Source organism: Citrus clementina, unplaced genomic scaffold (genome assembly GCF_000493195.1).
Source record: "Citrus clementina cultivar Clemenules unplaced genomic scaffold, Citrus_clementina_v1.0 scaffold_3, whole genome shotgun sequence".
Classification (NCBI taxonomy): Eukaryota; Viridiplantae; Streptophyta; class Magnoliopsida; order Sapindales; family Rutaceae; genus Citrus; species Citrus x clementina.
Genome location: NW_006262339.1, coordinates 23,373,606 through 23,391,549, shown reverse-complemented (window position 1 = coordinate 23,391,549; position 17,944 = coordinate 23,373,606). Strand labels below are relative to the sequence as shown.

Sequence of the window (17,944 nt, the reverse complement as noted above, 5' to 3'; positions counted from 1 at the left end):
TGCCATGCTAGATTGTACATGATACAATGTAGTTTGTTTGCATAGATTGTACGTTTAGCATTGCTTATGTGTAGGCCCCTCAACACTATTCTATGAAATTTTGTAGTCGAGATAGTTCTTTTTCTTACATTTAAACCAAATAAAACCCTCTTCTAAAAAAAAAATAAAAAAATGAAGAGACCATTTTATAGCGAGCACAGCAATCAACTTGACTATGGCTGAAGCATTTCTTGGTTGATACAAGAAGAAAAAAGAAAAAAAAAAGGAAATTACTAAGGCTTACCAAAACAAAAATTAGAACTACAGAAGATGAAATTTGCTTACCAAGGACGAAGCATTAGTAGAGAATTAAAGTAATTAAGCATTTCTTGGTTGATACAAGAAGAAAAAGGAAAAAAGAAAAAGGAAATTACTAAGGCTTACCAAAACAAAAATTAGAACTACAGAAGATGAAATTTGCTTGCCAAGGACAAAGCATTAGTAGAGAATTAAAGTCATTAAGCATATAACAGTATCAAATTAAAAGCATAATAGTAAGTAGCATAGAAATTCATTCTCTCAACAACCAGCCATATGGATGGAGAAAATGAAATCTTATCCTAGCTGCCTAGTTACAATCCAAAAGCACCATAAAGAGACTTATACAACATATAATTAAAGAGAGTATCAAAGTTCTTCTCCAAGTAAAAGTTCAACCGAGATCATAAAGAGAGAATAGAGGGATTGAGAAAAAGAGAGAGAGAGATGTGACCTAAGTCCTAACCATGGTTGGTGGGGTTAATTAGAAAAGAAGAATCCAAGGGAACCAAAATATATCCCAAGGATTACATGCATGCATATGCATTTGAGCTCCACATCCATTGATGGAGTTCTTGAAAAGTAACTAAATGCAAATAAAAATGTACCCTCCTACAGTTTAGTGTTTTGTTGCTAATACTCCAAAAGTTTTAGCCACAATGAATTTACAAGAAACGAAAATAAGCTAAAAGTGTTAGTAAAACATTTTCTCCCCTTACCCAAAGGGAAGAAATTGATTTGTTGGTTTAAAAAAAAAAATGTAAGATTTAAGTGAAAGTTGGGGGAAAAAAAACTTCTAAAAACATGAGTACTGCTGCCCTAGTTGCTACATGGTCCTAGTTCTAAAACCCTAAGACTACATGTTAATGCACAAAAAAAACTTTGGGCATATCCCATGCCCTTTTGATTTTTGCTAAAACTGCCTCTTTCTCCAGAGGTTCATTAGCCATATCTAAAACCAGAGGTTTGCTATCTTTTTGTTCAATTTACAATTTTTGCAAACCGGTTTCCATTTTATTAGCCTTTTCCCTAGGCTAAATTAAAGTTATAAAATGATATTTTTTTTTCAACTTAGCATTTCCAGGGCTAAGGATTTACAGAAAATTAAACTGTTCCCAAATACAAGCTGATCATCCACAACAGCTTGAGTTGGTAATTTGGTACAAAAAAGCTTTTTGGTTCTCTTTCAAGGAACCCTTTTACGAAAAAAAAAAGATGCATGACCATCCAAATTTTTTTTTGGAGGTGGGTTTTTTTTGTTTTCCAGCCCCTATGGGGGGCTTTTGTGTGCAAAAATGCCCATTTGATGCCATGCAAATTGGGCATTTTGTGTTAGAGAGAGAGGTGAAAGAGAGAACCATGGTTAGGCCAAAGGTTTTGTTTCTTCAGAGATTGCATGCAGCTGAATACATATTTGAAACTGAAGGAGAATGATTTGAGAGATTCATTGACTCTAGCGATGTGGAATTGGTGGAGCATGCAGAGCCATATTGGTCACGCCTGTGGCACAGCAAAACACACTGTCAAAGATGTTAGTAACTCTCTTTCAAACATACACGAATGTAAATCAACTATAGATATAATATAAACAAAATAATTTAGAGTTTAACATTACTCATATTATGGTGTAATTTCTCAATAAATCATTTATATTTTACTTTGAAAATAGAAAATAGTTAAAAGTGTGTTTGATGATGTGTTTCCAAACCTTGATTTCTAGGAGGAAAAAAAGAAAAACACTACTATTTGTTAACTTCAAAAAATTTTAGAGATGAATCGTAAAGAGTAAAATTGTACATATGGTACAAACCTGATTGCAAGGCAGGTGTAGGAGCAATAGACATAGGGGGACCATAGTGCTGCGGGTAACCGGCAGCGGCATTGATGGTGGAGTATGGAAACAGGTGGTGTGGGTACTGGACGCCGTAGCCTTGGCCGGAAGTGTAGCCGGTGGTGGCTGCTCCGGTTCCTTCTCCAAATTGAAGATAAGGGTAGTAAGCAGCGGCAGCGGCAGCGGCTGCTCCACCGGTCATCATCCCTCCTGCTGCATGGCCATTGCCATACATGGGATACTGAGCAGCTGCCCCTCCATAGACATTGTAGTAGCTCTGCAACAAAAGGAAAAAAATGAAAAAAAAAAATTCAATGCAAACAAGTTATTGTTCATGTTTTGTATGTTAGTAGATCTACTACAAAACTCATATATTATAGGTCTTTTGAACAAAACTTTGTCCTTGTTTTGTGAAATGAGACATATAACATGTGAAGTGAAAATGAGTTATTGCATTCAGGTAAAAATTTGTGCCTTTGTCATTCGAAATAATATTTTGCGTAATGCCTACATACATAAAGTTACAATTCAATTTAAGTATAGAGTTTTTTAAGATACGGTTCAATTTAATATTAAGATACAGTATTCGGCTGCATCTATATCGCATATAGAGTTTTTCAGACATCACATACACACAGCCAGATGTGTTGTAACATTACTCTTTTTGGGTAATAAGTATAGTGAAAAATGTTATCTTGGTGGTCGAATAGTCATAGACAAATAATACAGTCACAGCCATGGAATTTTGGAAGACTGTAAAAGTGTGACACAGAATGGACCACAACTGCAAATTCTATTGAATAAAGGAGACAAAGCTAATCTAGCACAGCTGTAAATTCACTTAAAAGTACACCATTTGACCACCTTCGTCCTTTTTTGAGAAAATTGCTATTCATGTCTCTTTTTTTTAAGGCACCTTCAATCTTCATATACATACAATTTATCTAGGGCTACTACAAAATAAATAAATAAATGGAAACAAAATGCATAATCCAAATCATTTTCGTATTAAGTTAGAAATACAAGTCCAGCTAGCATTCATATCAATATATTAACCACTCAGATTAAAAAATGCCAATGCTATTATTATTTTTAAGATGAGCTCTATCAAGAATTAAGAAATTCACCTACTATGATTACTAACATAATTGAAAGAGTAATAAAGGAAACCTTGTTCCAACAAATTTGGTAACAAGTCAACCTCATCCTCATGGCAGCTTTAAATGTCAACAGTTGTTGGTGAGTGGTCATTATTGATGGATTTTTATTTTTATTTTTAAATATTTGTAAAAGAGCTGTTGGAATTTAAGTACACTTATTGTACAAAAATAAAGGTAAAAGGAAAAGGAAGGTTGTGCAAACCGTAGGATAAGTGTAATCTGCTGAGTATGGTGAGTACCTGAAATAATGAGAAAAGCTTTGAGATTGTGTAACAAGAAATGAATTAGAGAAAGCACACGCCAATGTCGCAATGCACTATGCACATGCATGATTTCCGCATTAATTATTCACATTCAATTATGCATGCCTTCGTTTTTTTTTTTTTTGGGTGAAAGAGCATGCCTTCGTTTTTGTTAACACATGAAAGAAAGAGATAGAGAGAGTCCATGATTGATGCTTAAAAGTAAGAAAAAACATGGATAGTGATTCCCATGATGATAAAAGACAACAAGAGAGAGAGAGAGAGAGAGAGAGATGATGATGATGATGATGATCATAATGATGATGATGAATGAGCGTGCTTATTGAGTTGGCATTAAACCCTAAAGTTTTAATGGGGTTGAAGTTGAGTGTGCATCGTGAGTTGGCAATGCACGTGCATGCAGGCAGCTTCTCATACACACATGCACAAGGAGAAGAGAGAGAGAGAGAGAGAGAGTGAGAAAAAAGAAATCTATAAAAAGAAAAAAAAAATAATATACCCATAGAGATTAAAAGGAATGCCTTGTTGGATGGCATAATGAGGGAAGGTTGCAGCGGCAGTTGAAGGAAAAGTTGTCCCTCCAAATCCACCGTTCTGAAAAGTACTCATTAACCTCAAGTTGTTTCTTCCTCCTCCTCCTGCCCCCACCAAATTAACCATTTTTAATTACTATCTCATTCTTTCATCTAAATCAATTAATAAAATCTATTTGAAAAGAAAAAAGAAAAAAAGATATATCTCTCTGTGTGTGTGTGTGTGTGTGTGTGTGTGTGTTATGAATGCTTCTTATGTATATTGCAGAATGCAGACTGCTGTTTTTGTTTGCTGAAACTGAAAGAATGTTTGTACAATAAGGCTGATAAAACATAAAAACTTTCTAAATTTGGAGGAATATTCAAGGGCTGGATTTGACTTTGAAATTGTGTTCTGCTGATAAGAGAGTACTTTTGAACCCACAAAAATTTTTTTTTTTTTGTTTTTAAAATACAAAATTTGTAGAAGATTAATTGGAATAGAATTAACTAGAGCCAGCAGCGAATATCCAACAGTGACTTAATGAAAGACTTGAAAGATTTCATGAAACTTTTACGAGATCTGATATATCAATCAAAACCCTATCTTCATTTTGAATATGTCATCAAAAAAATGAAACAAAAAAAAGAAAAGAAAAACGAGTTATTAATTTTACCATGTTTTGGTGTTGAGGGCTTCGATCTCTGAACTCCCAAACAAGCAAGATTGCAATTAGCCCTCCTTCCATCTATCACCGGAGCTGCATCAACACAGGCTTTCATGGCGGCTTCCGGTTCGCGGAAAGTCACCTAAAATGGCAACAAACACATTTATATACACATTTACATACGTTTATACACACATGCATACATACATAAAATAACACAGAACTAATATGTTCTCGCGTCATATAATTTTTTTTTTTCAAAAAAAGTTGTCGAGATCTTTCATTAGAATCAAGATCTAGTGATCAAAACAAGGATCATCATGCATGTAAACCAGTGTGACGAGAGTAAAGAAATTCAGAAGATGAAGCAGCTGCTAATTAACATACGAATCCATATCCTTTGGATCTGCCAGTGGCCTTATCAGTGATAACAACTGCTTCCAAGATCTCACCAAACTGCTCAAAATACTTCTCCATGGTCTCCTTCTGAGTCTCCCATGCCAAGCCTCCTACAAATACTTTTGTGTATGTCGTGTCACCAAACTGACCTGCTCCTGCTGCCGCTGCTTGTGCTGAAACTGGAGTCATCATCTTCTCTTCTTCTTTTGTTGCTCTTGCTAGCTTGATGATATATATTTACTGATCTTCTCTAATGAAAGAAAAAAAAAATCAGCTGAACAGAGAAAAAAATGGGATATATATATTTTGGTGGGATTATTAGGGCTAGCTAGCTAGATATAGGGGCCTTGTTGTCCAAGTATAGATCAATATTGGATCTATAGTATTAGAGATGTAAACAAAAGACCCACTTGATGATGGAAACTGTTTGCGGTTTGTGATCAAAACTCAAAAGAGAGAGAGAGAGATAATTAGGTTAAGAGAGAAAGAGAAATGGGAGGGAATTGAATGAAGAGAAGAGAAAGCAAAAGTTGTAAAAATAAAAAAGCAAAGCAAAGCAAAGCAAAGACCAACTCATAATACGGACATGAATTATATACACAACTTGCCCCCACCTCATCAATTCATTCTTTCACGCGCCTTTATGACGTCTTATTATTACTATATATATATATATATATATGCTATTGTCTTTTCCTTTCTAGGAAAGTTTTCTTAAATGCCCAAAGGTTTATCAAAATATCAAACACATAAAAAGAGTAAAAATATTTAATAGAGATCTGTTTGGTATGATGTTACACGTAGCTTGATTGCCTGATCATAAACGAGTTTTATACTTGTTGTTACCTCAATTATAAATAATAAGGAGTAACAAGTAGAGTGTATTGGATTTACACATATTCTTATCCCAATTCTAAATTAATATATAAGGAGAAATGGTCGGTGTTCAGTGGGTGAAAAATTTCTCATTCCACCAATATATTCTTTTAAAAAATAAATTAGATTCGTTTAATATCATTTTTCTTAGAAATAAAGATTTTACACATAGAATTTTCACAAATAAGGATTTTTTAAAGATAGATTATAGATCATTTAATAATTGGTTATATAGCGAACATAATATATATGGCAACTAAAAAAAATAAGAATTTTTGACATTAGAAAAAAGATTTTAATCAGTTAAGAAATATATATTAAATGAGCATTAAGATCTCTTACCACCAATAAATATAAGAAAAATGTTAACTATTTAATGATTTTAAATTTATAAAAATTATTCAGTCAACGACATTAACTAATTGGATGAATAGGGGCTTTCATTACATATTTTCACTCTTCTCCGCTTAGAAATTTTAACAAATATTAAGGGTACTCCATGAGATTATCCCTTTCCAATTTTGAATCTGCACCGCGGCGAAGTGAGCGTGGGAGTGGTTTCTGACGTATTATCATGTTTGTCGTCGCTGTACTTTCTATTATTTTAAGGCCACATTCAGAATGACAAACTAGGGCAAGTATTGTTGCAATAATTACGAAATTACCATTCGAAATTAGGCTGCCTGGGGCAAAGGTCCGTAGTGGCAAAAACGGCACGGAAAAATTATGAAAACGGAGGGAAACTACTAATGAGGGGATGAAATCACGCGGGAGGTCAACGGTCAACGATCGAATTGCTTATATGTAAAGTTGATGATTCTCTGTATCTCTTATCCCTAATATCTTTCGCATTTTCTGTTTTGTTTCATTCTTTATTTTTAAATAAATAAATAAATAAATTATTGTGGTGAGAATTGTCTTAATCAATAGAGTATTGGGTTAGTTGTCTTTTTCCAATTTTATTATCAAAAGTAATTATTATGTTTGTACCCTGCAAAGTTATAAAATTATTTTCGTTTGGACTTTCATTTTTATACTATGAATCTATAAATCAAATCTTATCCTTTGAGTACCGTCTAATTCAGTTGATTAAATCTCTTCTATGAAAACAAGAGATTTGGATTCCCACTCACATTGATCGTAGAGAGAGAATTGAGTTACTATTAGACTATTAAAAATAAATCAAAACTTTATTCTAATCTTAATTGGAGCAAAATTCTATACTAAAGATTCATTTTCTTGGGTAAGCATTCCATCGTTTTGTTTCCTTCAATGCATTGATAATAATAAAAAGTTACCTTAAAAATTAATATTAACCACTTCCCTATTTATAATATAGTAAATAAATATGACTCCAATTGAATTGACCCAAAAAAAAAAAAATCTTCCGAGAACTTAATCCTAATATTTTTCAGCAGTAGAGCGAAAACAATACGATAAATAATGATTCAAGAAGAATAATTGGACTCATGAGAGAAGAAACAAACTTATGAAGCAGCCATTACCAATTCAATTTAGAAATTAAAAAGCAAAGCCACTAACGTGGCTCGCTAAAATTGGCTTTTGCCGAAAGGGTTTGAGAAAAAATTAAAAAAAAAAAAAAAAAAAACCAGCTGCAACGACACATCAAAGTCAAATTTGGGCTTCTGCTTCTTCGAAATTATTATTGTCTTTCATTTTGTTCCTTTTTTTTTAATAGAAAAGTTTCAATGACATGATCAAAAAGATTTTTTTTTTTTTTTTTGTATTAGAACAAAAATGTATTTAGTCATCGGGGAAGACATAATACATCTTACTCTTTATAACATTATCTTTATACAAATTTAAAAATACTTACGAATTAAAATGAGTTTTAAAAATAAAACATAATAAGCGAGAAAAAAGTTGTTCTTATTTTTAAGCTTCTCGTCAACTCTAATGTGCAGAATAATAACAAAAGTATGTACAAATGTATAGCTGTTAGAAAATAGACTGGATGGCTTTAGTCCAGGGTGTAGCTAATTGGTCATCAGGGCTGGCTCAAAGGGATTTGGGGCTCAAACGATGTTTTTTTTTTTTTTTTTTTTTTTTTTAAAGCCTTGCTACATTCAACAACAGTAACTCGAAACAAAAAATTACTAAAATTTAATTATTTTTTTTAGATTATACAAGCCATGTATCAATATAAAAAATAAAAAATTAAATTTATTTAAAGAAGGACAATAATAAGTTCAAATATATTTTAGAACATTAGCACCAGGAAAGTTAATAGAATAATTTCATTTTAGGGAAGAGAGCAAGAAATATTTTTGCTGAGATTATTGTTGATTCGATATCTATTCATTTTGAAGTTTTTAATAGAGTTTAAATTAAGGACTACTAAAAGTCAGTTTTAATAGAGTAAATAATTAACTGGTAAAACCAGTAATTCTAGTATATGTGAAGATTATCAAATATGAAATTTTTACAGAAAAATAAATCTTATTTTTAAGGTGAAAATTATTAAATATAGAATTTTTATTAAGAAAACAAATCTTAATTTTTAGATAATTATGAATGGGAGTAATAATAAAGAAATATCTAAAAATTAGGCTTTCTTATATACGTAACTTAAATAAAATATTTGAAATCTAAAAAGAATAATTGTTCGTTAGCATATTAATTAAATAAATGTCAAAATAATGCCTTAGACGAACACCTAGTTAGCCTAGTGCTGAAGTTACCCCTTTTGGTCATGAAGGAATTTTGAACTGAAATCACTCAAGCTTGAATAAAAATTGGATGTAAGGATTAGTATTTAATAGGTGAGATTTCTCCCCTTCATCCAACTACATTTTAAAAAAAAATAGATTGAATAAAGAAAAGAAAAATTTGTCATACAAAATTGTCTTATTGTATATATCCAAATACATATTAGATATTAAACTTCTAATATTAATTAAAAATATGTAGAAGTTGACCTATTATCTGGTCACAAAAGAAGCTACCAACTGCAATTGTATCTTTGAAAACTGTATTGAGGTATCACATGGATAGAGAATAAGAATAAGTGATCTCAAACTAAAACATTTATATATCATGTCCAATATTGTATTGAAAAATTAGATAATCATAAGGCCATTAGACATGTTGATTGGCACATATCATCTGAATTTTCTTGCACCACTTAATTAAAATAATCAAATTTAATATTTTATCCTTTCTGTAGCGCATGCTGATCGAAATGATCTTAACTGTCTGGTTGTTGGAATGAGTCTCAGAATCGCCCAAGTTAAGTCGAGCCTAAGCTAATTAACCTTTCAATAACTATAAATGTGATTAATTTGCACAACTATCCATTTTAATTGATGGCGACATGTGGATTGCAATTCTACTAAGGTCCATCTTTGTATCATTTGCATACATCTAAGTCTATATGTCCATATGGTTGAGTCCCATAGATTTCATTTTAAAAAAAATAAAGCAATTATTTTATGAGCCATGAATACAAAACTCTGTTTCAAATAATTTGATTTCACCATGAATAAGATTTCAATTTTCCCTCCACTCTCTCTATAATCTTGTGTAGATTTGCTATTGTGTTTTGAGTTTGGCGATGGTCTTGTTTGTGGGATCAGTTTTGACAAGTATCTGATGGTTGCATGGCTGTATTGGTTTGATATTGGTTTTGTTATTTGTTTTAATTTGAGATTGATTGTACAATTATTGTTGTTTTGGTACGTTTCTTTAATATATAGTTAGACGGTGAGCTCTCCGATCTCATTTGCTTATGTCTTGTAATGAATTTATCGTTGTAAACGTTTAACAATACCATTATTTACAGCATTTGCATAGTTGCAATTCTTTACTTGCATTAATTTCTCTGCCTAGCTGCCTACAAAGAGGGTTGGTTCTATATATTCCTTTACAAGTATTCAGACTTCTTTTGTCAGTATTGAACTTTAATTACCTCAATATAAGCAAACCTAATTTGAGAAACTTTCTTGTCGAAGGTGTTTATTACCTCCGAATGCTGGGAAATGTTTAACTTGTCTATGCACCGTCGCAGTAGTGGTAGTACCTACAACGGCAATCCAGCACTCAAATTAGTTTGGAAACTGAGAAAATAAGAGAGAGAGAGAGAGAGAGAAAAAAAATATGTTGAAAGAAGAAAATGGGTGTGTTTGTTCATCTTAAAATATACTCTCTCTTTTTTTTTTTTCATTTGAAATCCAAGATGTTACTTATAATTTAAGCAGAATCCATAAATGTCAAAGCATATCAAACGAAGCAATTAGTATCCACCAATTATGTTCCCTTTTTTTCCTATTAGATCTTGATGTTCTAAGGTTTTTGTGTGTTGAGCTTATTAGACTTCTCACCAGCAACCTTTCAGTGATACATAAATTAACGTAATATCCAAATCTTTGCTGGATGGAAAAGAATTGAAAGCATTATTGTTAGATCCAGGATCATTTGATGCCCGTTCTTTTCTCTTGCTAAATCTTCTCACACTTTTTGCTACTATTGAACTCTTAAATGTAGTACCTGTAGAAAATACTCTAATGCTCAAGTAAACATTTGATCAGAGAAAAATTGAGATAGAGAAGTTAAAGGAATATTCTACAATTTTCTATAGAATACATCGTAAAAAACTTGATGTATAATTAATGACAGAATGAATCTTAGCTCATGACGATTGTGAATAGAGATATTTCCAAAAAAAAAAAAAAATTATATATGAAACAACTAACTTACTAATCTTTTAGACCATCTGAGTTGTAAAATAATTGTAATGGCTATAATGAAAGGTGTTTTAAGTGAGTAACACATTTGTTAAGTATGTGCACATGAATGTTTTTCTCCATAGGGTAAAAGTTCGTTTAGCCCCTGTATTATAAGGTTAATGCTTGTATACTCCTTGTATTTATAAAAATAACTAAAAACATCACTATATTTAAACTATTGATATCTTTGTCATTACTTTTTATTTATTTTGACTTGATTTTACAATATTAGCTTCTTATAATAATGTTTGTTTTTTAGAAATTAATAAATAAAATACTAATTTAACCCCATATATATAATAAAAATAAAAATAACATATATTAATTTTGGTGGAAGCTCATGTATGTCTAAAAAAAATTAATAGTGTAAAAAAAATTAAATTACCAATTTTTTTGGAGATTAATAGAAAATTAAGATATTAACTCCTCAACGGAGTGTTCCAAAAAAATTTAATATATTTTTTTCTATTTTATTTTGGGGTTAAAATGATAATTTAATTTTCTTTATTAATGTAAAAAAATAGAAACATTATTGTAAAATGGTAATATTGTACAATGAAGCTAAAATAAAAAAAAAATAATGGCAGAAGTGTCAATAATTTAATAACAAGAATGTTTTAAGGCATTTTCAATAATACATGAACTAAATAAACATTAACTTCAAAATATGTAGATTAAACGAGCTTTTACCCTTCTCTATATTGTCTTGAAGGGAGATATGTCTTAAATATTATGGATATGTAGCATAATGCGATGGGCTGTTAAGAAAAAAGCACCCATAATTACTAATAACTTGTTAAACACCATTGACGAGTAAGTTTAGGGCAATGACATTTAGTTTATGGTACATGCTGTCAAGAAAGTAACACCGTTGGTTGGGAGGGAACGGAATGGCAATGATGAAACTTGAGGTATGAAGGAAGGGCAAATTTGGAATAATTAGAATTTAGAAAAATCTATTGGGCCCCTTTTATAGGCCCACCAGAAACTCCCTTCAATCATACGATACGAACCGAGAGGTTTAAAATAGTAAAAAAAATCAAAATTAGGCATTTGATAGTGACATTAGCAACTATCGGACGATGAAGATCGGACGGTTGAGAATGAGGAAAGTTCTGAAGAGGATGTACATACTCGTGAAGTGTGGTGGATCAAAACCAAAAACGAAAAGCAAAAGTCGATTACTGCTTGCTGCTTCTTATCTGGCAGCTGTCTCCAACTTGTTTGACTGCAGATGGTAAAGAAAGCGACTCACGCTGTGTGGGGCCCACTGCCAATTCAGTTTCACTCACATGCGTCTGCCTGACCAGCCACCTCCCCCTTCTGTTGCTGTGTCCCAAAACATAATTTTCATTTTCATTATTATTTCTTTTTTTAAAAAATCCAAGATTATTAATTTAGGTGTTTTCTTTATATGATTATTACTTTTGGTTCAATTAATTTGAAATTTCATTGGCATAATTAGTTAATTTAAAGATTTGATAAGTATGGTGAGATAGTGTGTGTATATATATAGAAGTTTTCTGGTCTGGGACCACAAAGTATAGGAAACGTCTAAAAAAACTTTAAAACCGTCGGGTTTTGAAGGTTTAAAACTTAAAGCGCTTAAACCGTACGGTTTATATGTTTTCTCATACGTTTCCACACTTTAAAATTCAATGTAATTAGGTTAGTAAAATTAAATTTCATTTTTAAGCCCTTACCTCTCTCAAGATTCGAATTCGGAGGACAAACCAAATAAAATTACTTAAAAATCACTCAACTACATCCTTGGAGATTTTTTTTTTAATATATGTATAGTATAAATAGATGTATAATACTAAAAGTCAAAATAGATTTTTACACAGCTACGTGAAGGGTAATCCCTCTTACTTTAACCATGTTAAGATAAAGTGTCAACTAATTCAATTAAGTAGTTGTTAATAGCCACTTGTAATATTTTACACTTTCACTCCCAAAATAAAATTATCTTAGATGGAGTTTTCATTACAGGATCAAGATTCTCTCCTGATCTGATCATGTCCTGAGCAAATAATTTAATTACTGATTGATAGTTAATAAATAAATAAAAAGAAGTTGAATCTTATCTATATATTATCACTAAAAGACACATGACAGAAGATCTCAAAAAACTCATAAGAGATCATATCAGGATCCTTTTCCTTCATTACAAGACCTTATAACTTTTATTGACGATTTTATTGATACAAGTTTTATTAGTTACCATTTATTACTCCCAATCCTTATCCTAAATAAAACATATACCTTTGAAATTTGAATTTTGCTTCCACTGCGGCAAATCAATTGGCCTATCGTTTGGAGATTTGACTTAATAAATGTTGATTCAGTTGGGTGGAGATTTTTTTTTTTTCATATTCTAAAGTTGAATTTTGATTTTTTTTATTAAAATCTAAACTCACTCATTTTATTAGGAAAAAGATAAATTTTGTAATCTTTAAATTGGACCAATTAAATGTAATCTAAGGTGGGTCTATTCGGGATGGCAACAAAACGATTCGATTCCGATCATACAATTGGCATTGAAATGTATCATCGAATTCTGTACCAAATAATAAATCAACATAAAAAATACGTCCCGAATTCCGATCGATTACACAACCGAAGGTTGCTTGCATTTCTTATGTAACTCAAATTAGAATTGGGCCACACGATTAGGAGGACCGGTGATGAGAGTGTTTGGAATCCTCAAAATAGTATTGGGCCACCGAATTGAGAGGACCAAACAAATGATGGAAGTCAATTTATCCAAGAATTAATTCCAAAATTCTGAAGATTTAATAGTGTCTTCATAAAGTTTTTATAAATAAAACCATAAAATAAAAATTTATATGTTACATCAATTGCAAACTTTTTAACGAGTTGAATTTTGTATATATCTAGATAACTATTTGTAAGATATACCATCTTTGTTCATTTATTTATAGTTTTGCAAAGCAAAAATACCAAAAAAAAAAAAAGTCATAAAAATAATGACTATCGCAAACCATAATTACCACTAATATCACTTAATTAAAATTGGAACTTTGAATCCCATCTAGACTCATCATACTCATGCTCTTGAATTAACATTACCTCAAAAGACCGGCTTCACACAAATTAAGTGATTCTTCAAAGATAATTGTTCTTACAAGCATCCAAATTTTTCTTCCAATTCACAAGAAATCTAAGATGCTCGGGCACAATCAATAACGATAACAAAAATGATCTGAGCCCCATCAAAATATTTTGTCCTACCATTTTACCATATAGAAGCTCCATGTCAGCTTACAATAAATCTTCATGGTAGAGATGAAGCCCGAGGCCAAAACGTGCACAAGCTCGGCGAAATGCCATAGCTTCTGCCTTTTGTACAGCATCTCCATAACCTTGTTCATCCACTAAAGCAGTTCCTGTTGACTCCCTAAATATCTTGTGGAGCAAAATAAACGAAAAAAATGGCATTTAAGTAAGTTAATTCTTGATTATATTTATCGCAAGCTATTGTCTATAAAATTTTATAACCATCTGCTTTTGGGCAAGTACTCTTGCCATTGTAAAGAAGATAAAATAATTTCATGGAAAATAATTTAGTTAGAACCATTTCCCGTTACTCTACTACACTCAATCTTTATCTCACCTAACCACTAGTGAAACAATGCTCCTCCTTCCAATCGTAGCAATGCACCTCTACAGCAGATTCTGTTATACATGCCAAGCTCCTAACTCATATTCACAAAATCAATGCAATAGCCAAGTATCATTCCATATCTAAAAGCCAATCATTGTAGCTCGTAGGGGCAAGCCAGGCTCACTAGTAGCAAAAAGGCTACTACTGGTTAGTTGAGTGGTTTAACATCCTAACTTTAGAGGCATTTAGATCTGAAAGTCAACCATTTAGCTGCCAACTCTATATCAGCAGCTTGAAGACCATCTTAGAAAAGCCCAAAAGATTTTTAGGATGCTAACTTCTCAATACAATTAATTAAAATTTGTGTCAAAATTAGTCCTCCATTCGGCTCACATAAGTATAATTTGCATTTCACTGAGTTTACAAAATTCCAACCAAAGACAAGAACTCTAGAGCTCACATCACCGCACAGGTTGCAGGCATCCTAATAATTCACACTCTTCCTCGGTCTCACTATTCAAGATAACTACTCATCCACTCTTCTAAAGCATCTCCACAAACAAATGCTACTGCATTTGAGGGTGCAAATGCAAAAACACATGTTCTTGGAGTCCACGGTGCCATAGATTACATGAATGCATGAATAGAAGGTGGATTTACAAACATCAGACCAGAACCTCCGACGCTTCAGTTTCACTAAGAACTAGCAGAATTAGCAGCCAATCTTACATGGAGGAGTGTGGACAGAGTATTACATGACCATACAATATCCATTTAGTTGTTAGGGACATTTTGTAAAATGTTTATGAAGTTGGCCGCGTGTCATATGCCATAATAGGGTATTGGACGGTCAAAAAAACCACTTTCAACATTTGCACGCAGGTCAAATGAAGCACTAAAATGGATGTGTGTGAATACGATCAAGTACTAGAAATAAATGTCCTTCCTAAGCAAAAAAGTGAAACTTACCAAGATAAGGGAAGCTTACATAAGATGGTTTAGTTATGTCCTCTATAGAATAACGGATTCTCCAACCCCCCCCCCCAAAAAAAAAAAGGTAATTTGCGCAAAGTGGAAAAATATGAAACGGGGAAAAGATAACATGAAAATTACAGGAGTAGAAGCAATGAAAACTGACTTGATAACACAAAAGTGTTTTCAGATTTCTAAGTTTGAAAATCGACAATAAAATTGTATGGAAATACTGGGATGAGCTAGTCAACAAAGGCAACCAAGTCTAAGATTATCAGTCAACTAGCATGAATTAACTAAACTCATCTAGAATGTGCTACATTACATACTGTATATGGTTGGATAGATAAATGTGCCTAGTTTTTTGGGATTTACAGAATTAAGTTTGGCCTTCCCTTTTTAAAGATATTCAAGAAATAGTCTACAAAAGTCACAGCTATCAAGAACCTATATCAAGCTGAAAGTTTTAAATTTACTATTACAACATTTCGATTTAATGAATTTTATGGTGGTCACTTTGGAGTTCTCTACATAAAAATATAATTGAATGAATATAAACTGTTCAAAAATACTATAGCAACTAACTAAGAAGCAAAATAATTTGTACAAACTGACTTGTTTTTGCTCTTTCTTCTAGCTACTCTACAACTAATGGCACAAATTTGAGTTTGAATTGAGTTCCTAAAGGATAAAAATGATATGGTTGGAGGGATATATATATATAAATTAGTTCTCTTATTAAGGTTTTCTACATTTTAACTTTGTATCTCTTAGGTAGATTCCTTATAGTGGTGAAAAAGCCCTATGATGAAAAAGAAATCTAAGAAGACAAATGCAACAACTATTAACGTCCCAACAACTTGAAGCAACTCAAGGCTGTTCCTTCTTCAAACGATAATGGATATGGTTTCAAACCCTTTTCAAAATGATCAACACTCTACAAGTGGCTCCACTACTCGTTCCCAAAATCAAAGGCACAACAAACATAGCGATCCTTTGATATCAAGGTCGATATTTCAGAATTTGGAGGAAGGATACAAACAAATTTCTAGATTGGCTTCACTCAATTGAGAGAGTCCTAGATTATGAACACTCTGGACCCAAGGAATCTTACAAGAGAAACATGGCTTCCTTGAAAAGCTCCTTACTCAAAGAACTCTACAAGAGATATATATGGTTTCCTAACTCATCCCTTTAAGAAATTCACCTAAGAGATATATAATTAAATGAAGAAACTCTTAATAAGAGAACTCTTCTCAAATTACAATCTAAAGTTTCTACCTCATATCATCATACAAATAACCTTAGAACATCCTTCCAAGCCCAAGATATAATCTTTATCATTTAAGAACTCAAATCAACTCAAATTGTGCCCCTAGCTCTAAAGTAGCTGAAAGAAAGAAGCAAAAATATATTTTGCTTCTTAATTAGTTGTTATAGTACTTCTGGACAATTTATATTCATTTAGCTATATCTTTATGTAGAGAACTCAAAATTGACCACAGTAAAATTCATTGTTCTTCTAACTCACAAAGCTTTCCAAAGGTATACAACTAGCAAACTAAATCAAAATATTGTAATACGAATAAATTCATAACTTTCAACTTATTGCAGGTTCTTGACAACTGTGACCTTTGTAGACTATTTTTTTAATATCTTAAAAGTCCAATTTTGATTCGGTAAAATCCTAGAAAATCTTCAAGCCTCGGACAGGGCACACAAAGACATATAATATGTATAATAATGAAAACCGTAAACAGCAAAGTATCATAAACCACAAAAACCACGCATAAAAGGCTAGACAATATTTGTTTCACCGATTAAATTCAACTTGCTACCCAAACTACTCTTTAACATGTTCTCAATTAGCAACAAAATGTTTACAGAATTAGAAGTTACCTCAGCATCAGTCCCATAAATCGTAACACGATACACAACAGACACAGTCTTTCCATCAGCAGAATAAGTAATGTTTCGAACTTCACCAGACCATTCTGTAATAAACACATCATCATATTCATTTTACTTCAAAATCTAACTTTTCTTTTCCATTTAAATAAAAGTAAGAAATTTAAAGAACAATTTACTCACCAGGAGCATGCAAGTTCATAATCCGATTCACAATATGCCTGCAAAATAAAAGTTGAAAAAAAAATTTAAAAAATAAAAATTGGAACATTGATGGGGGTGGACGGTTGAGATTATGTGATTTACCAAGGTATATACTTCATCGAAAACCCATCTTCAACTCGGATTTTAATGAGTGAATTTGGGACGTTTTTGTTGAGTTCTTTGAGAATCTCGGACAAAGGACGGCTTATGCCGGAAGTGGGAACGGCGTCGTTTTCGTCGTTGAGGGTTTCTGGTGATGAAGAGAAGGCGGGCGATGATTTTGATGAGTAGAAGCTTTGAAGGAGGAGATGGGGTTTTCGCAATAAAGAGAGACTATTGGTGGGAGCGATTGACCTGCGAAGAGAAGAAGACATCATCCCTGCCATTTTCGTTTACTAAAACCCTGTGTCAGTTTTACTTCAAAGCACTTTCAAATTCTTTTGACTCACCGGCACTTTTGTCTATGGATAGTTATCATTTA

General features: G+C 32.2%; 2 protein-coding genes across 3 annotated transcripts; both read right to left on the bottom strand.

The window, feature by feature from the left end:
* Nucleotides 1-453: 453 nt before the first annotated feature.
* Nucleotides 454-5,642, bottom strand: LOC18047422 (RNA-binding protein 24). Of its 2 annotated transcripts, none has more exons than XM_006441748.2 (6): nt 5,119-5,642; nt 4,741-4,873; nt 4,051-4,189; nt 3,491-3,527; nt 2,108-2,405; nt 454-1,797 (listed from the first exon to the last, which is right to left on the bottom strand). In XM_006441748.2, the coding sequence occupies exons 1-6, from the start codon at nt 5,320-5,322 to the stop codon at nt 1,751-1,753; spliced, it is 858 nt and encodes a 285-aa protein (XP_006441811.1). In that variant the 5' UTR covers nt 5,323-5,642; the 3' UTR covers nt 454-1,750. The 2 variants fall into 2 exon arrangements, with proteins under 2 accessions (XP_006441811.1, XP_006441812.1); XM_006441749.2 differs by having other exon boundaries at nt 1,003-1,817.
* An 8,165-nt stretch (nt 5,643-13,807) lies between these two features.
* LOC18047421 (DNA repair RAD52-like protein 1, mitochondrial) lies at nt 13,808-17,944 on the bottom strand. Its single transcript, XM_006441747.2, has 4 exons — nt 17,566-17,944; nt 17,443-17,480; nt 17,251-17,345; nt 13,808-14,180 (listed from the first exon to the last, which is right to left on the bottom strand). Exons 1-4 carry the CDS (start codon nt 17,847-17,849, stop codon nt 14,037-14,039), a joined length of 561 nt encoding a protein of 186 aa, XP_006441810.1. The 5' UTR covers nt 17,850-17,944; the 3' UTR covers nt 13,808-14,036.